This window comes from Anopheles coluzzii, chromosome 3 (genome assembly GCF_943734685.1).
Source record: "Anopheles coluzzii chromosome 3, AcolN3, whole genome shotgun sequence".
Lineage (NCBI taxonomy): Eukaryota > Metazoa > Arthropoda > Insecta > Diptera > Culicidae > Anopheles > Anopheles coluzzii.
This window is the reverse complement of record NC_064671.1, coordinates 92,676,545-92,694,129: the sequence shown is the minus strand read 5'-3', so window position 1 is coordinate 92,694,129 and position 17,585 is coordinate 92,676,545. Positions and strand designations below refer to the sequence as shown.

Below are 17,585 nucleotides of genomic sequence, written 5' to 3'. Positions count from 1 at the left end.
AACCATATGAAGATAAAATAATGCAAGAATTTGAATCGCATCTCTTAAATTTGTCATTAATATCCTTTCGTTAGGCTTATGTTATGATTATAAGCGGACGTTCATGATAAGATTTGATCCTCATTCGGCCTTGTACTAGACGCCTATTCATTAGGCGAACTACTACACCTCAAGCACACAACACATTTTTACCCACTTTATCGTTGCTACGAAAAGATCGCCCTCAAAACTGAAGCTACCCGATCAAAGTTACCAATGGCAACGCGCTAGTGTCGCTTTCGTCTAACGCGTTCTCGCCCGATAGATAACGCTTTTATCGAAAACATTCCCATTACCTCACGGACCGGAGCAGTGTGAGCGGGTGAGTCTTATCAGCTCGCGTCGAGTGGTAGAACTTCGCACGCAACTGCATTACCGCCGCAACCCGCGGCGACCGTATTAAGTCACCATCCTGTCCCGCGTCAGTCGCGGCATGTCACCGGCTAGGGGCGGGTGATGTCGTATGCGGATGTTAACCTCATGCTGTTTAAAGCTCGTTCATCATTCTCGAGCCGAAGTATAGAGCACGGCGACGGTGGCGAATGAAACGTGCCCTTGTTCTGAAGCACCTTTTAAAAGTCTTTCAACCGAGCCCCTGTTCGGTCGGGGCTTTTGTTACGTTCGTGGCACGTAGCAATACACGCTTATCACAGTGAACGGCACGCTAATCTAGTCCAGTGTCTAGTTTAGGCTTAGCCAGAGCACACCACCATTACGGTAGACCGTTTTGGGTCTAAAAGTTGAAATCCAAACCGCATACCGCTCCAAAAAAGCACATAATGTTTCCGCTGCTTACAGCGAAACATTTGTTTTTTGTGCTCGTGCTCTCACTGATTGGCCTCACCTACTGGATAGTGATAGTGGAACGTGACGACCCGTCCAACGATACGGCAACGCTGGAAGAGGAGCTCCATCTCATACTGAATGCTGCCCGACTCGACGATGGTTCACCGGACCCGGATGGATCGCCCGGTGATATGGGACTGCCGGTGAAACTGCCGGATGTGTTACCGCCGAACGTTCGGGAGCTGGTGCTGAAGGGTTGGAACGAGCAGGGTCTCAATCAGTACGTGTCAGATCTGATCCCGCTGCACCGACGGCTTCCGGATGTGCGTGACGCGTGGTGCCGGGGACAGGAGCAGGAGCGACGGCGACGTAATGTCGGCCCCGGGACATTGCCCCGCTCGGCCATAGTGATCGTGTTCTACAATGAGGCCTGGTCGGTGTTGCTGCGTACCGTACACTCCGTGCTGGATCGAACACCTACTGAGCTTATCGAAGAGATTGTACTCGTGGACGACTGTTCGACAATGAGTCACCTGAAGGGACAGTTGGATGAGTACATTGCGCCGCTCGCGAAGGTACGATTGGTGCGTTCTTCAGAACGGTTGGGTTTGATCAAGGCACGGCTACTTGGAGCGAAGTCAACCACAACCAACATCATCACCTTTCTCGATGCGCACTGTGAGGTCATTGAAGGTGAGTTTGGAATTCATTACAACAAAACTCTCAGTAATGTGACGCTCTCTTCCCGTTTTGCAGGCTGGCTCGAGGCACTGATTGCCCACGTTGCGGACGATGAAACGATGATCGCCATACCGGCCATCGATTGGATCCACGAGGACACGCTTGCGCTGAACGCACAGAACTCCGTCAAGTACTACGGGTCGTTCGATTGGGCCTTGAACTTCCAGTGGCGCAGTAGAGAGGAAAGAATAGCAAAGCACACTCCAAACAATACGGGACCAGTGCATCCGGCAGCACCGTACGACACACCCATCATGGCCGGCGGACTGTTCACTATCCATCGCACCTTCTTTCAGCGACTCGGCTGGTACGATGAGGATATGAAGATATACGGCGGCGAAAACATGGAGCTCTCCTTCAAGGCGTGGATGTGTGGTGGAAAGATCCAGATAGTGGCATGCTCCCGGGTAGCACACATTCAGAAGCGCGGCCATCCCTATCTGCTCGAGATCCCCGGCAGCTTTGGCCTTATTAAGCGTAACTCGGTCCGGCTGGCGGAGGTCTGGATGGATGAGTACGCGGACTATTACTACGAAACGTTCGGAGGTCGTGAGAAGCGCGGTGACTTTGGAGATGTGACGGCTCGGAAAGAGTTACGCGAGCGACTCCAATGTCGACCGTTCCGGTGGTACCTTGAGCACGTCTTTCCGGAACAGTTCGATCCGAGCAAGGCTGTAGCACGGGGTGTGATACAGTTCGGAGGGGAGCTCCCGAACGGCTACCGGTTGTGTCTGGACTGGCCAATGAAGTTGACGCTTGTTGGCTGTCACGGTACCGGGGGGCATCAGCTCTGGTACCTCACCAAACAGGGTCAGGTAACGCGCGAAGATCACTGCCTGGATTATGACGGAAAGGAGCTGGCAATGTTCCGCTGCCACGGTTTGGGTGGCAATCAGCAGTGGAGTTGGGACGCGGACACAAAGCTGCTGAAGAAACTCACCTATGACCGGTGCCTTCAGTGGGACCTCGAACTGTCGCTGGTGGTGTGCGATCCGAACCAGCCCAAGCAAAAGTGGTTGATGCAAAACTACAAGCCAAACAATCTGTGATGTGACGTCAATCGAGAAGTGCCCAAAAGATTTGCGTTTTGGGCGGGATTGCAACGTGTCAAGAAAAGGAACAGAACTACCTCGCACCGAAAAAAAACAAAACAAACACACAAGAAAATACTACAAACACTTGCTCTATGCCGACTTTGATTGTCAACTTCCATGCAGGGAAACAGTTGCCGCACTGTTCTCGTATCAGCACAACCCTGCCGAACGCAATCGCCCTGCAACGCAACCCTGCCGGGCACGTACGCTCGCATGCTCGGAACAATCTCTCCCGGTGTGCTTATCGAAACAGTGGGTGTTGTTGTGTCTTTTATACCATTATACCGCATCAGGTACGCTGGAACCGCTCAGAACCGTGACAATATACACTTGTACACACTGATAAATTGAACTGATTGATAACGATGTTAGGCACTTCGGGCGTCGTGCGCACGAGCTGCCGCAGTGCCCGAACGGGCATACTTGGGTGCCTAGTTTTGGAGCGTAACTGCCCCAGTACGGTCCGTGGAGTCCCCCGGGGACCGACTGCAACACCATGTACGGAGTAAGTCTTTGCTGAAGAGAATTTTGCAGAATATGTTAAACTCATTACGGTTACTTTTACTTTTAGAAATACTTCTCCACCAAGCGCGATATCTTCTGGGCAGTGGTTGTGTTTTGCTGCATTCTAGCGCTTTATCTCTATCACAATCAGCTGTCGGATCGGCTGGAAACGCTGGAAGAGTTTAAGCGAGTACATCAGGCCGAGCAGCGGCGCACTGTGCAGCGTGACGTCGGCTTTGTCGTGCCAGATTATCAAGTGGTCCAGTACGATGCACACTACACGCCGGTACCGGACGATGGGTGGATCGAGACACTGCCCGGTGATATGGGCAAGCCGGTGACGCTGCCCGACAACATCACCGAGGAGGTGCATCAGCTGGTGAGGCAAGGGTACGACCAGCAGGGCCTGAACCAGTACGTTAGTGATCTGATACCGGTGAGGCGCCGGTTGCCCGATCTGCGCGATCCCTGGTGTACAGCGGAGCCACGACTACTTCCCGAATTACCGCAGGCGTCCATAGTGATCGTGTTCTTCAACGAAGCTTGGTCGGTGCTGGTACGAACCGTTCATTCCATCCTCGACCGGACGCCGCACGCGCTCATCCGTGAGATCATTCTGGTGGACGATTTTTCCAATCTTGGTAAGAAGCATACTGCGACGTCTCTTTTCCCATTCCCTCTGATGAAAACGTCTTCCTAGTGCAGCTCATCTACGTACCCAGCTGGACGAGTATTTTAGCAGCTATCCGCTGGTACGCATCTTGCGAGTGCCTAAACGCCTCGGCTTGATTCGAGCCCGGCTGCACGGTGCCCGGAATGCGTCGTCCGACTTTCTCACCTTCCTCGATGCGCACTGCGAGTGTATGAACGGGTGGCTCGAGGGGCAGCTGGACCCGGTCGTTCGCGATCCGCACACCATCGCACTGCCAACGATCGACTGGATCGATGAGAACAACCTGAAGCTGGTCAGTGACAAGGCGCCCGTGTTTTACGGTGCGATGGGCTGGGGACTGGACTTTGAGTGGCGTGGCCGCTGGGATCGCGTGCACAAGCCGGACAACAAGATGGAACCGTTCAGTACGCCGGTGATGGCCGGTGGACTGTTCACGATCCATCGGAAGTTTTTCGAGTGGCTCGGCTGGTACGACGAGGGCATGGATGTGTACGGGGGCGAGAACATTGAGCTGTCGCTGAAGGCTTGGATGTGTGGTGGCAGATTGCTGACGGTACCGTGCGCCAGAGTAGCTCACATTCAGAAGACGGGACATCCGTATCTTAAGGTTGGTAAATTCTGGCAGCTCCAAAGCACTGTATTATTCTAATGCTTCCTTTTATTGCCTTTTAGAATGTAAAAACCGACGTCGTGCGTGTCAATTCGGTTCGCGTAGCGGAGGTGTGGATGGATGAATACGCCGACGTCCTGTACGGTATGTTCGGAGGACCAGAGTTCCGCGGGAACTTCGGGGACCTTTCCGAGCGCAAACAACTGCGGAAGGATCTACACTGCAAAGACTTCCACTGGTACTTGCAGAACGTATTTCCGGAGATAATGGAAGATCTCGCCAAACGTCCCGGACGGGGAAATTTCGAAAACGACGCTTTGATAGGGTCGGAACCCGCCCTCTGTCTCACGTACGCCGAGCCCAACAATGTCGTCAGTATGACGCCGTGCGCGCAGGGGAATACAGCGCAGCAGTGGATATTCAGCTTGTACGGAGAAATCGGCACCCACAATCACTGTCTGGACTACGACGGGAACATGCTGCTGGTGTACGGTTGCCACAAAGCGCACGGCAATCAGGAGTGGACGTACAATGCTACCACGCTTCAGTTCGAGCACAAGAAGTACAAGGGCAAGTGTCTGGGACTGGACATGACGTCGAAGAAGGTTCGCATCGATGGGTGCAGCTTGTCGGAACAATCTCAACGGTGGCACTATCCTGCCATAGAACATAAGGTGTAGGGGAGTAGTGAGGTTATTTGAGAAGTTTTTGGGCCATTTGTTGATCTCTGTTCTGTTGAAGAGTAATGGACATTAGCTTTACTATTTCTTCGTTCGATGAAGATGTCACTGAAACCATCTGTTACGGATGAAGGGATCTACCACACATCACGATCATCTCATCAAGTCACGATAACTACGTTACTCAGTATTCAACTGTACTAATATGCACCGACAAGTACCGAGGCGTCTCTAGCCAGAACAACAGCTGGGTAAACAATTGTGCAACCCCTCAATAAAGCAATTGACGTACAAGCAGCTGGTGCAGCGTTTGTCTGCGGAAAGAAAACAACAACACTACCCTGTTGCATATGCAACGCAGCATTTTTAAACATCGCAAAACCCCACACCATATTGCATAAGCTCATAGGTAGCATCTCTACCGGACCTCACACAACGATACGTACAGGTGCAGGTTCCATTCCAAGCTTTCCGTAGCGCGTCTTATCACCAGCGCTCGGTTATCGGTGTCGCTTCGTTTGTAGTTCGTTCCGCGGTGCCTGTGTGCCGTCTAATACGCGCGCAAAGTACACACTTATCACAACGATTCATTCAACCTGTGCCGCCAAAGAGCGATCGCTCAGTTCACATTCGGCACCGACAGCATGCGGAATGCCGTACCGTTTGGACGTGTGCGTATCGCTGCCGGTTACGGTGGCCAGCGGTGTTGCAGTGTCGTCGCACTGGTGACCGCGACAGTGACGCTGGCACTTACCGTGCTTTACTTTGTGTATGATGTTAACCTTTCGCTTAAACCCAGGAGAAACTTGCTGGAACGGGAGCAGTATCACACTAGAGAAGAATCGACCTCACAAAGCAAATCGGTGGACAGTAATCATGGGTTTGAGTTTGTCTATACGACGATCGGACTCGATCCCAGGTTGCCGACTCCACCCGGAGATATGGGTCGCCCAGTTACGGTGAACCTTACCAGTGAACAGGTTGCCGCCCTTACACAGCAAGGCATCCAAACGCAAGGCTTCAATCAATACTTTTCCGACCTGATGTCCGTTCGGCGTAGGTTGCCCGAGATTCGTGATCCCTGGTGTGCCAAACCGGGACGCTTTTTAACGGATCTGCCCGCTACGTCCATTGTGATTGTGTTCTTCAACGAAGCGTGGTCGGTTGTACTCCGGACGGTACATTCGGTGCTGGATCGATCTCCAGCACACCTCGTCAAGGAGATAGTACTAGTTGACGACTGTTCTACCTTAGGTGAGGACGGATTAAATATCTTCATGCTTTATAAAGTTCAATCTAAACCTTCTCTCATATCCGCTAGCAAGTCTCAAAACCCAACTGGACGAATATTTCCGACCATATCCAAAGGTGCGCATCCTACGAGCCCCGGAACGGTTGGGATTAATAAGGGCAAGGATGTTCGGTGCCAAAAACACGACTGCCGATGTTATCACCTTTCTGGATGCACACGTCGAGTGTACGCAAGGTAAGTTGTGTTTGAGTGACCTAAATGAGTGACCTAAACTCACCCGATACTATCCACCAGGATGGCTGGAGGCACTGCTAGATGTTGTGGCGCGTAACTCCACCACGATCGCGATCCCATCGATCGATTGGATCGATGAGAAAAGTATGGCGCTTATAGCGAACAAGTCCCTCTCCTACATCGGTGCTTACGATTGGGATCTCAACTTTGGCTGGTGGTACCGCTCGTCTATGAAGAAGAAGTATGCAAACCTTCTCGAACCGTTCGATACGCCTGCCATGGCTGGAGGATTGTTCGCGATCAATAGGATGTTTTTTGAGCGACTGGGGTGGTACGACGATGGGTTCGACATCTATGGTATCGAGAACATTGAGCTGTCGATGAAGAGTTGGATGTGTGGAGGGAAGATGGTGACGGTTCCCTGCTCGCGGGTAGGCCACATCCAGAAGGTTGGACATCCTTATCTTCACAACGAAAAGAAGGACGTTGTGCGTGCAAACTCGATCCGACTGGCCGAGGTGTGGATGGATGAGTATAAGGCAGTCATTTTCGACATCTACGGTATTCCTCATTACCTGGAGGAGGAGTTCGGTTCAGTGGCATCACGCAAAGCCATCCGGGAGAGTGCAAATTGTAAGCCATTCCGCTACTACCTGGAGAATGCATTCCCCGAGATGCACAATCCGCTCATATCGGGAGCTTTCCGTGGGGAGGTAAAGAGCGTCCTGCTAGGCAACGACACCTGCCTCGAATATAGTTCCGAGTTTCTCGGCATGGCACGGTGTAACGGTGAGCAGACAACACAGTACTGGGCCCACAATTACTACCAGGAGATCAACAGCTACAAGCACTGTTTGGACTACACCGGCGCCAGTCTCGGAGTGTTTGGCTGTCATCGCTCACGTGGCAACCAGGCGTGGCGTGTACTGACCGATACGGCCCAACTCCAAAGCATCAAGCACGACCAATGTCTTGCGGTAAATACGTCTACAAACGTTACGCTTACGATGCAAAAGTGTGATCCAACAAGTGTCGCTCAAAAGTGGTCCGTAACGTTCATCGAGTTGGATGTATCGCCGTTTGCTTGAGCTGTGACCAGCAGCAGTTAATCTCAGTACTCGTTGTTCGCTGGTGCTACCTCTGCAATCTACCCCAAATACGGCTAATCAATAGCAGACCCCTTATCACAACGGGGTGATACAATATCTGTACCCTGGCCGTGTATACTTAGCACGTAGATTAGTCAAGGTAAATCCCGAATACCTAGCCACCTTTGTGTTATCTAGTCCGCTTACTTCACCGTCAACTATAATTGCCTCGAACAATCAATTCAGAGGGTTGTTTCAGTGTGTTTGGTATGTGTGGCTGTGTGTCTCCCGGACGTTGTTGAATGGTGCTATTGATGAGGCAATGCTTCCACGAACGGGCATGACTCGTGGCTGGAGCTTATGACAATTATTCGTTTAAGAATAGGGCATTGTGTTGTGGCGTGTTTGGTTCTGCTCGCAAAAAACTACAATAAAAAAATGGAACGAAACTTTCACATTGCTATCTGTGAAGGACATGTGTTTGCTTTTAACAACAATAACGTGTTTAAAACTGAAACAAATGACGCACGCTAAACAATTAAACGACATTTCCTTTAACAAGATAAGGATGCGTTTTTGCAAATGTTTCCTACCTTTCCAATGCATTTGCAACACCTTACTATCACGCAGCGCAAACCCGCACATTGAAGCAATCCGGTAGCGTACGATCAATTATCTCACCACATAGGATCGTTATCAACGCACGACTGTGATTGCAGCTAAAGTGCCCAGCAAATAGCGCAGGCGATTTATCAGTGCAAAAAAAGGGAAGTAAAACATCAACCTGACAGCTGTCGTGCGATGTGCGATACACAGGCTTGATAAGCGTGTCAACGTTGACATCATCGCTCAGCTGGAGGAGTGTCCTGGCGTCATCAAACAGGCGCTAAGAAGGCAATTAATTAATTGCTTCGTCCAACGTTTGAGTTACCCTTGTGGGAGTGAGTAGGGAATACAGCATCACCAACTATCTTATGAGAGATAAGCATTGAATGAAAAAGGGGAGTTTTAAATTACGTTTAATAAAAAGTACTATAATGCCCACTATTTCCTGTCGTCAAAACAAAACTTCCGTAGTTAGACACCCCTTCAAAGAAGCTCTTTTAAATGAGAAACCAAATCTTGTTGAAACTAGTTTCATTGCCCCGCTTCTTGGGCAACTATGAGAATGAAAAGATACCCTTGTTTTACGTGCCCATCGACGGTTGTTTGGAAGTCACTGTACTGGTCCAATCGGGTTGTTTCGCTGTGCGACCCCGAGTGTCTGAGTGGCTGTGTGTGATATGAGTGATATCGCAAACAGTATGTTGCCACTTAAGAAACGCTTTGACATTCTCGCACATTTCAGTGCACAACCTGCCGCGGCGCTGAACACCGCGTCGTCGTCCTCTGTCGTGTGTCGCTGTCGCCAGCTTTCCACCATGCGCGGCAACGTAAAGAAGAACTTTGTGATGGTAGTGAGCATTGCCGTACTGCTGGTGTATCTATTTCTGACCCTGTTCTACAACGGTGGACGCGGACGGTACGACAACGTGTTGAAGCGGCTAGCACTGCGGGAAAGGAGCAACATCAGTGAAGGTTTACAACCCGTGGAAAAAATCAATACGAGCACCGTTGCAACCACTCCAGATGGTACACCGGTGTTTAAGTACGTCTACACAACGCTGGGATTAGATCCACGTTTTCCGGTGCCACCGGGTGATATGGGAGTTTCGGTGGAGATCGACACTAACGACACCGACGTGACAGATCTGGTGAATCAAGGAATGATACATCAAGGGCTGAATCAGTTCTCTTCCGATCTGATGTCCGTACGGAGACGACTGCCGGAAATTCGAGACCCCTGGTGCCGCGAACCGGGTCGCTATCGTGCCGATCTACCCCCCACCTCGATTGTGATCGTGTTCTACAATGAAGCGTGGTCAGTGTTGGTACGCACGGTGCACTCCATTCTCGACCGATCGCCTCCGAATCTAGTGAGCGAAATAGTGCTTGTGGATGATTTCAGCTTTATGCGTACGTATAACACGAGCTAGAAATGTGTTTATTGATCTTTCTAAAGCATACTTTCCTTTCTGTTGATAGCTCATTTGAAAGCCCAACTAGAGGAGTACTTTGCCATCAACCCGAAAGTCCGAATCGTACGTGCTCCAAAGCGACTTGGATTAATCAGAGCCCGCATGCTTGGTGGAAAGAGTACAAAGACCGATTTGATTACGTTCCTTGACGCGCACGTTGAAGTGACTGTGGGTAAGTGTATGATTATTATGCCACCATACTACTTGAACCATGAGCTTCATAATGATTCTCAATCAACTCAGGATGGCTGGAGGCACTGATACAGCCCGTTGTAGAGAGCTGGACCACGATCGCGATCCCAACGATCGATTGGATCGATGAGAACAACATGAAGTATCGCGATGACAAGGCACCCACCTTTGTCGGTGCATACGATTGGGATCTCAACTTTGGCTGGTGGGGTCGATGGTCTCAAAAAAAGCAGAACGAGAACAAGATGGAACCGTTCGATACGCCTGCCATGGCTGGAGGATTGTTCGCGATCAATAGGACGTTCTTCGAGCGCATTGGATGGTACGACGATGGGTTCGATATCTATGGTATCGAGAACATTGAACTTTCCGTTAAGAGTTGGATGTGTGGAGGGAAGATGGTCACAGTACCTTGTTCTCGAGTAGGGCACATCCAGAAGACGGGCCACCCGTATCTTTACAAACAACCGAAAGACGTTGTGCGTGCGAACTCGATCCGGCTGGCCGAGGTGTGGATGGACGAGTACAAAAGGATCATTTTCGACATCTACGGCATACCGCATTACTTGGAGGAGGAGTTCGGCTCAGTGGCCACACGAAAAGCCATCCGGGAGAGTGCCAAATGTAAGCCGTTCAGCTACTACCTCGAGAACGCATTCCCCGAGATGCACAACCCCCTGGTGCCTGGTGCTTTCCGCGGAGAAGTTCACAATATGGCGCTGGGCAATGGTAGCTGTTTGACGTACCGTACCCGTGACCGCTTCCTCGGGATGGCACCGTGCGATCATCTGGAGAAGGATCAGTATTGGACCCACAACTACTACCAGGAGCTGAATAGCTACCGGAACTGTATCGATGCCGTCGGAACGGTCGTGGAGGTGTACCAGTGCCATCGAAGCCGTGGCAACCAGGCCTGGAAGGTGTTGGTGGAAAGTCAACAGATTCTGAGCGTTGCGCGGAACCTCTGTTTAGCTTTGAACCTGCAAACAAAAACGACCCTTCTGTTGGAGAAATGTGACGCCACGAAACCGAGTCAACAGTGGAACGTTTCATACATCGAGCTGGATGTTTCAATGCTTAGGGAACATTAACCGAGAAGACTCGATTTGATTGTTGTTTAGTTTCTAACTCTCCTCTGCGGCTCCGTTCCGTGGAAACAGTGTCATATTGTATCGATTCAGATTGTATTGGTTATTCAAAGGAACTCTCTCTCTCTCTCCTTCCTGGAATCAGACGCAAATCGTTCTGCTTAACTGCACAAAGCTGCTATTATACTCGAAATACATCTGGTCTCATAACAAACTCCTTTTGCGTGGTACGCAGATCGTCAAATTTACTTCTCCGGAAAGCGGGTTTCTATACTTCATCTGCGTCAATGAGCTTGCCATCGACCGCCTGGAGGCGGTTTTCAGTTGTGATCGTTTTAGTGTTGATGTTGAGTGTCAATGTACTATTTTTCCAATACAACGATGAGGTAAAAAAGCACATCAGCGTGTGGAATTTGAAATTAGTTGGTAGTGTTAAGAGTATAACCTTTAGATCACACATTACACCACAACATCTACCGGGACATTTGGGTGAATCGGTAAAATGGGATCAATCTGATCGAGAGATCACCGGATTTGTGGAAACAAGTATCAAGCAATACGGTTTCAATGAGTATGCATCGTCGCTTATATCAACGAAACGGGTCTTGCCCGACCTGCGACATCCCGAATGTGTTACTAATGTGCGAAGCAATCGCACCCTGCCAACGACATCCATCGTGATCGTGTTCTACAATGAACCGTGGTCTGTTTTGCTACGAACGGTTCACTCTGTCCTGGACAACTCACCTTCAGATCTTGTCGAGGAAGTGTTACTCGTAGACGACTGTTCTTATCTACGTAAGTTGAATGTACCGCATGCCATTTTATTTATAATAATGCGTTTTTCGTCTTTCTTAAGCTTTCTTGAAAACTGCACTAGAGGAGTACTTCAAAACGTATAACAACGTTCGCATTCTACGAGCTCCCGAGCGGCTGGGACTGATCAACGCAAGAATATTCGGCTGTAAGCATAGTACCTCTCCGGTAGTGACCTTTTTAGATGCACATGTTGAGTGCACGAAGGGTAAGAACACTCAATAGTTATCGTAAAACATTTCAAAACATATTCCTCTTCTGCACAGGATGGTTGGAACCTTTGTTGGAGCAGATCGCGGAGAATGAGCAGACAATCTCCGTTCCACTGATCGATCGTATCGATCATCTCGATATGCATCTTGTCACAAATGTTTCTTCCGATCTGTTTGGAGCTTTTGAGTGGGATCTCAACTTCGGCTGGTGGCATCGTTCCACCTTTCCCCGTCGGAAAAGTCAGCGGGCTAGCGAACCGTTCGAAGTGCCAGCAATGGCTGGAGGCATATTTTCGATTGCCAGACGTTTCTTTCAACGGCTCGGATGGTACGACGACCAGTTCCGGGTGTATGGAATGGAAAATGCGGAGCTGTCAATCAAGTGCTGGTTGTGTGGGGGAAGGATACTGACGGTGCCCTGCTCTCATGTGGCACACATCCGCAAAAGCGCTCATCCGTTCATTGACAACGGGCATCAGAATGTGACGTTTGTGAACTCGATCCGTGTGGCGGAGGTTTGGATGGATGAGTACAAGCAGATTGTGTTTGATGTCAACGGCATACCGGGCTATTCGGAGGATTTGTTTGGATCCGTGTCGGATCGTAATAGATTGCGAGCAAGTGCTGGTTGTAAATCGTTTAAGTACTACTTGGAGCGAGCCTACCCAGAAATGCCCTATCCAATTGTACCGGGACAGTTTCGTGGTGAGATTCACAATGCTGCACTGGGAAATGAAACGTGCCTAGCAGTGCGAACATCAGCAACTTCAACGATCGGTATGATACCGTGTGATAAGCGTAACCAAACACAATACTGGGTGCACAACTTTTACCAAGAGCTCAACAGCTACAAGCGTTGTATCGATGCTGGATCTTCAGGAACTGACGTTACCATAGCTACCTGCCATCGGATGCGTGGTGCTCAATCGTGGAGCTACGATACAGAGCGGTTGCAAATAAAAAACCTCTCCCGAGAGCTGTGTCTTGCGGTTGATCTGGCATCTAACGATGGTTTAGTGAAACTAGAACCTTGCGACGAGCGTAAACTCACACAACAGTGGAATGTTACCTTGACAGAGTACCCGTTTTGGCAGCCATAAACCGGATACAATCGGAATAAAGAGATGTTTCACAAGAGTTCAATACAAAGGGATCTTTTTGTATTCACTACATCTGTGAGTCGCACTTTTCTTAACAGTATTGAGATAACTTCCGTGTAAGCCAGCGTCCCGGTACAGTATGTGCTGCCGTTTGTCCGTATCGCATCGTACTGCTTTCGTGATCTTTATCGCTTTTATACTGGTGTTAAATGTTGCCTTTTATTTGTACAATAATGAGACATCATACACTGCAACTTCCGGACCCGTTCGAAAATCAACTCCCCCGGGTGATATGGGACTTTCGGTACGGTACGACGCTTCCAATCCTGTAATCGCCGCTGAGGTTAAACGAACCATAGTCGCGCAAGGACTGAACGAGTACGCTTCGGATCTCGTGTCAGTGCGACGGCGATTGCCTGATCTACGAAGTTGGTGCTGCCCGAAAGCTTACGGCCATCTGTTTTCCGCTAGCCTTCCCGCCACATCCATCGTGATCGTGTTCTACAATGAAGTGTGGTCAGTATTAGTACGCACAGTGCACTCAGTTCTAGATCGTTCACCATCGCACCTGGTCAAGGAAATACTTTTGGTAGACGATTATTCAAACTATCGTAAGTAAACAATGTGCACTAAGGTGTTGTCCAGTGTCCACTGAAATTAACAATTGCAGCATATCTGAAGACTCAGCTCGAAGAATACTTTGAACCGTTCCCGGTGGTAAAAATTATTCGTGCAAAAGAACGTCTCGGATTAATCCGCGCTCGTTTGATGGGCGCCAAGGAAGCTTCCGCAGATATCGTGACCTTCCTGGATGCCCATGTAGAGTGTACAGAAGGTTCGTAAACATCGTACAGCTCTGCTTCAGTCTTATTCAATCTTATCCGACATCTTTCAGGCTGGCTTGAGCCACTGCTCGACGTTGTTGCTCGCGATCCTACCAACGTAGCCATTCCCACGATCGATCGCATCAACGAGAGGGATATGAGTCTTCAGACCAATATCTCGCTCTTGCTGGCAGGAGCCTTCGAGTGGGATCTTAACTTTGGATGGTGCGAAAGAAAACACCTGCGTAGGAAATACACTGACCCGTGTAAACCCTTCGAAACACCAGCAATGGCGGGTGGTTTGTTTACCATCCATAAGACGTTCTTCGAGCGGATTGGCTGGTACGATGAGGATTTCATCATTTACGGCATGGAGAACGTTGAACTGTCCATCAAAAGCTGGATGTGCGGAGGAATGCTGCTTACCGTGCCGTGTTCTAGAGTGGGTCACGTACAGAAACACTCCCATCCGTATCTGTTTGATGTGGCGATGGATCTGCCGATGCACAATTCAGCCCGTTTGGCCGAGGTGTGGATGGATGAGTACAAGCAGGTCGTGTTTGATGTGAATGGGTTGCCCCGATACGTGGAGGAACGCTTCGGTTCGGTTGAGGAGCGAAAACAAGTACGAGAGCGAGCCAACTGTAAGCCCTTTCGGTATTATCTGCAGCGTGCATTCCCGGAGCTGCGTAGTCCAGCGATAGATGGACAGTTTAGGGGTGAAGTACGAAATGTAGGATTAGGAAGAACTTACTGCCTGACGGTGGAGAAAGCGGGAACACGTCCGTATATGTCGCTCTGCGATGGGCTGGAAAAGACTCAGTATTGGAGCCATAGCTACTATCAGGATATTAACTCCTACAAGGCATGTTTGGATTTTAACGGATCACTTCTTACCACTGTCATTTGCCATCGGCATCGTGGCAATCAAGGTTGGATGTATGTGAAGGAAACGGGACAAATTTGGAGCATGGCTCACACACAATGTCTGGCAGTAAGGTCCAAAGCGAACTCCACATTGACATTAAAAAGCTGTAACGCTTCCGATCAGTATCAGCAGTGGATGGTTAACCTTGTAGCGTATGATTTTTTAGTGAAACGAAATGAAACAGAACCATTATTGCAATAAGAAGTAGGCAGTTAATTTGTACGTGATGTGTAAAATAAAAAGCGGTCCAATATTCCTGTTGTACACCTGCTTGTTATCGTTCACGATTTTTGGGATATGTCTTACCGACGTGCTGTTCTAGTGATCATGTTTGCGGTTTTCGCGAGTAAGTGTAAGTGAGCAGTGTGATAAAGCTTCAACGACACTACCGACGGCACGTACTGAGAGAGTGACTGTATAAACAAAAATCTCAAGGTAAAGACATGTGAGAGATCTCTCACCATTCTCAACTGGTGAACGAACAGTGAATGAAACCAGTTGATTGCGTTCTATGCGTTCGGTGTTGTGTTTGCCAAATAAACAAACCATCAACGAACAATTCACCCTCTATTTATCGGGCGACGTGATGTTTCTTATAATACACTCAAACAAGATCGCAGATGGGCAGTTTGCAAAAAAACAGTGAAACGATTCCACCATCGCCAGATGGTTCACAGACGAAACATTCGCCGTCTGTTTACGGCCTGTCTGTATCTGACAGTGTTCAGCACAGCTTGCCTGTTTTACAGGATCTTCCTGATGAACGAATCGTTGGAGCAGGAAGTCACACACAACATACGATCGCGATCGGTTGTTCCTCCCGGAGATTTGGGAACTCCTGTACAGATCGATCTGAAAGACAATGCTACTATCGCGATGGTACAGCAAGGTTTGAAAACGTTCGGATACAACGCGTACGCTTCCGATCTGATGTCGCTCCGGAGACGCTTGCCGGATGTACGAGCAGCCTGGTGTCGGGAACAGGATCTCGTCAGCTCACTCTTACCACCGACATCGATCGTAATTGTGTTCTACAATGAGGCCTGGTCTGTGCTGCTTCGAACGGTTCACTCCATCCTGGATCGTACACCGGATCATTTAATCCACGAATTAGTACTGGTGGACGATTACTCCACTGCAGGTGAGCGCAGTCTTGCATTGAACCATGAGTTCCTGGTGCAATATTTTTACACCTTGATGGCTTGGTGTTTCGCTTCAGCTTATTTGAAAACACGTTTAGATGATTATGTAGAACGCTTTCCGAAGGTACGTATAGTGCGAGCGCCCAAAAGACTGGGACTAATTGGAGCGAAGGTGTTTGGTGCCAAGACGACGACCGCCAGTGTGATCACCTTCCTAGATGCGCACGTTGAGTGTACTGAGGGTAAGAAGGTTGTAAAATGAGCAGATCTCTCTACCTAACAGCTTGTTCTTTCCCACTGACAGGCTGGCTTGATCCGCTTCTTGATGTGATTGCGAGAAATGCCACCACTATCGCCATGCCAACGATAGATCAGATCGACGGATTCACCATGCAGTTGAAGACGGATTCCGCCCCACAGCTTGTCGGTGCCTATCGGTGGGATCTTAACTTCGGGTGGTGGGGTAGAGCGGCAATGAAGAAGCGCTATTCCAACCCGTACGTGCCGTTCGACACACCCGCCATGGCCGGGGGACTGTTTGCGATCGATCGGGCGTTCTTCGAGCGGCTCGGCTGGTATGACGATGGGTTCGAGATGTACGGGATCGAGAACATCGAGCTGTCGATGAAGAGCTGGATGTGTGGTGGCCGCATGGTGATTGTGCCTTGCTCGCGGGTTGCACACATACGCAAGCAAAGCCACCCGTACCTGGACAGCGCTGGAAAGGATGTGATCATGAAGAACTCGTTGCGGCTCGCTGAGGTGTGGATGGACGAGTACAAGCAGGTGGTGTACGATGTGTACGGCATTCCTCGCTACTTCCCGCGCTACTTTGGATCTGTCGATGGACGAAAAGCCGTACGTGCTGGTGCCGGTTGTGGAAGCTTTCGCGATTACGTGCGCAATGCTTTCCCGGAAATGATGAACCCACTCGTGCCGGGTGCGTTCCGGGGCGAGGTACGCAATGCTGCACTTTCAAGGCGATATTGTCTGACGCACCATTGGAGCAATCATTCACTATCGATGGCAATGTGTGATAAACGGGAGAAACAACAGTACTGGACACACAACTTCTACCACGAGCTTAACAACTACTCGCGATGTATCGAAATAATCGCTTCGAAAGGATATCGGTTCGTGGTGAGGAGATGCCATCGCGACGAGAAGACACGCACCCAACGGTGGCAGTATGTGGTGGAGAGTGGTCAAATCAAAAGCGAAATTGTTAACCAGTGTCTTGCGGTAAGGGAGGGAGAGAGTGCGATAACATTAGAACGTTGTAATTCATCGGAACTCCGTCAGAAATGGTTGGTGAAGTTTGTAGAGCTAGATGTTTCTATCTTTCGGTATAACTAGCACTCAAAAACAAACATGCATTTTGCATTATAATGCAGGGTTTTCGTGTTAATGGGTAATAGAAAAAATATCAACTTACCGTGCTTAAATGAGTCATTTCTCTCCGACCTTGTAAATCCCCCGTTCTCTATAATTACTCGATTCAAAG

At 49.5% G+C, this 17,585-nt stretch overlaps 6 protein-coding genes across 7 annotated transcripts; all 6 read left to right on the top strand.

The window, feature by feature from the left end:
- Positions 1 to 175: 175 nt before the first annotated feature.
- LOC120954947 (putative polypeptide N-acetylgalactosaminyltransferase 9) lies at positions 176 to 2,616 on the top strand. Its single transcript, XM_040375311.2, has 2 exons — positions 176 to 1,518; positions 1,582 to 2,616. The coding sequence occupies exons 1-2, from the start codon at positions 819 to 821 to the stop codon at positions 2,613 to 2,615; spliced, it is 1,734 nt and encodes a 577-aa protein (XP_040231245.2). The 5' UTR covers positions 176 to 818; the 3' UTR covers position 2,616.
- A 46-nt stretch (positions 2,617 to 2,662) lies between these two features.
- Positions 2,663 to 5,421, top strand: LOC120954946 (putative polypeptide N-acetylgalactosaminyltransferase 9). Its single transcript, XM_040375310.2, has 4 exons — positions 2,663 to 3,165; positions 3,232 to 3,805; positions 3,870 to 4,444; positions 4,510 to 5,421. The coding sequence occupies exons 1-4, from the start codon at positions 3,157 to 3,159 to the stop codon at positions 5,125 to 5,127; spliced, it is 1,776 nt and encodes a 591-aa protein (XP_040231244.2). The 5' UTR covers positions 2,663 to 3,156; the 3' UTR covers positions 5,128 to 5,421.
- Positions 5,422 to 5,730: 309 nt separating this feature from the next.
- On the top strand, positions 5,731 to 8,748 carry LOC120954945 (putative polypeptide N-acetylgalactosaminyltransferase 9). The gene is made up of 3 exons (XM_040375309.2): positions 5,731 to 6,381; positions 6,449 to 6,613; positions 6,674 to 8,748. Exons 1-3 carry the CDS (start codon positions 5,772 to 5,774, stop codon positions 7,699 to 7,701), a joined length of 1,803 nt encoding a protein of 600 aa, XP_040231243.2. The 5' UTR covers positions 5,731 to 5,771; the 3' UTR covers positions 7,702 to 8,748.
- Positions 8,749 to 8,943: 195 nt separating this feature from the next.
- On the top strand, positions 8,944 to 13,257 carry LOC120954943 (putative polypeptide N-acetylgalactosaminyltransferase 9). Its single transcript, XM_040375306.2, has 5 exons — positions 8,944 to 9,717; positions 9,787 to 9,951; positions 10,023 to 11,857; positions 11,919 to 12,083; positions 12,142 to 13,257. The coding sequence occupies exons 1-3, from the start codon at positions 8,985 to 8,987 to the stop codon at positions 11,060 to 11,062; spliced, it is 1,938 nt and encodes a 645-aa protein (XP_040231240.2). The 5' UTR covers positions 8,944 to 8,984; the 3' UTR covers positions 11,063 to 11,857; positions 11,919 to 12,083; positions 12,142 to 13,257.
- Positions 13,258 to 13,714: 457 nt separating this feature from the next.
- LOC120954950 (putative polypeptide N-acetylgalactosaminyltransferase 9) lies at positions 13,715 to 15,203 on the top strand. The gene is made up of 2 exons (XM_040375318.2): positions 13,715 to 14,022; positions 14,083 to 15,203. Exons 1-2 carry the CDS (start codon positions 13,956 to 13,958, stop codon positions 15,138 to 15,140), a joined length of 1,125 nt encoding a protein of 374 aa, XP_040231252.2. The 5' UTR covers positions 13,715 to 13,955; the 3' UTR covers positions 15,141 to 15,203.
- A 102-nt stretch (positions 15,204 to 15,305) lies between these two features.
- Positions 15,306 to 17,558, top strand: LOC120954944 (putative polypeptide N-acetylgalactosaminyltransferase 9). Of its 2 annotated transcripts, XM_040375308.2 has the most exons (3): positions 15,306 to 16,080; positions 16,159 to 16,323; positions 16,386 to 17,558. In XM_040375308.2, exons 1-3 carry the CDS (start codon positions 15,606 to 15,608, stop codon positions 17,435 to 17,437), a joined length of 1,692 nt encoding a protein of 563 aa, XP_040231242.2. In that variant the 5' UTR covers positions 15,306 to 15,605; the 3' UTR covers positions 17,438 to 17,558. The 2 variants fall into 2 exon arrangements, with proteins under 2 accessions (XP_040231242.2, XP_040231241.2); XM_040375307.2 differs by having other exon boundaries at positions 15,306 to 16,323; positions 16,386 to 17,441.
- The last annotated feature ends 27 nt before the right edge of the window (positions 17,559 to 17,585 follow it).

What these genes read in the sequence shown, in the direction of transcription:
- LOC120954946 (XM_040375310.2), top strand. An exon ending in GGACGATTTTTCCAATCTTG is followed by an intron (nt 3,806 to 3,869) that starts GTAAGAAGCATA and finishes TTCCTAGTGCAG; the next exon opens with CTCATCTACGTACCCAGCTG. An exon ending in CGGGACATCCGTATCTTAAG is followed by an intron (nt 4,445 to 4,509) that starts GTTGGTAAATTC and finishes ATTGCCTTTTAG; the next exon opens with AATGTAAAAACCGACGTCGT.
- LOC120954947 (XM_040375311.2), top strand. Translation starts at nt 819, where the DNA reads ATGTTTCCGCTGCTTACAGCGAAACATTTGTTTTTTGTGCTCGTGCTC. An exon ending in GCACTGTGAGGTCATTGAAG is followed by an intron (nt 1,519 to 1,581) that starts GTGAGTTTGGAA and finishes CCCGTTTTGCAG; the next exon opens with GCTGGCTCGAGGCACTGATT.
- LOC120954944 (XM_040375307.2), top strand. Translation starts at nt 15,606, where the DNA reads ATGGTTCACAGACGAAACATTCGCCGTCTGTTTACGGCCTGTCTGTAT. An exon ending in GCACGTTGAGTGTACTGAGG is followed by an intron (nt 16,324 to 16,385) that starts GTAAGAAGGTTG and finishes TCCCACTGACAG; the next exon opens with GCTGGCTTGATCCGCTTCTT.
- LOC120954950 (XM_040375318.2), top strand. Translation starts at nt 13,956, where the DNA reads ATGGGCGCCAAGGAAGCTTCCGCAGATATCGTGACCTTCCTGGATGCC. An exon ending in CCATGTAGAGTGTACAGAAG is followed by an intron (nt 14,023 to 14,082) that starts GTTCGTAAACAT and finishes GACATCTTTCAG; the next exon opens with GCTGGCTTGAGCCACTGCTC.
- LOC120954945 (XM_040375309.2), top strand. Translation starts at nt 5,772, where the DNA reads ATGCGGAATGCCGTACCGTTTGGACGTGTGCGTATCGCTGCCGGTTAC. An exon ending in TGACGACTGTTCTACCTTAG is followed by an intron (nt 6,382 to 6,448) that starts GTGAGGACGGAT and finishes CATATCCGCTAG; the next exon opens with CAAGTCTCAAAACCCAACTG. An exon ending in ACACGTCGAGTGTACGCAAG is followed by an intron (nt 6,614 to 6,673) that starts GTAAGTTGTGTT and finishes ACTATCCACCAG; the next exon opens with GATGGCTGGAGGCACTGCTA.
- LOC120954943 (XM_040375306.2), top strand. Translation starts at nt 8,985, where the DNA reads ATGAGTGATATCGCAAACAGTATGTTGCCACTTAAGAAACGCTTTGAC. An exon ending in GGATGATTTCAGCTTTATGC is followed by an intron (nt 9,718 to 9,786) that starts GTACGTATAACA and finishes TTCTGTTGATAG; the next exon opens with CTCATTTGAAAGCCCAACTA. An exon ending in GCACGTTGAAGTGACTGTGG is followed by an intron (nt 9,952 to 10,022) that starts GTAAGTGTATGA and finishes CAATCAACTCAG; the next exon opens with GATGGCTGGAGGCACTGATA.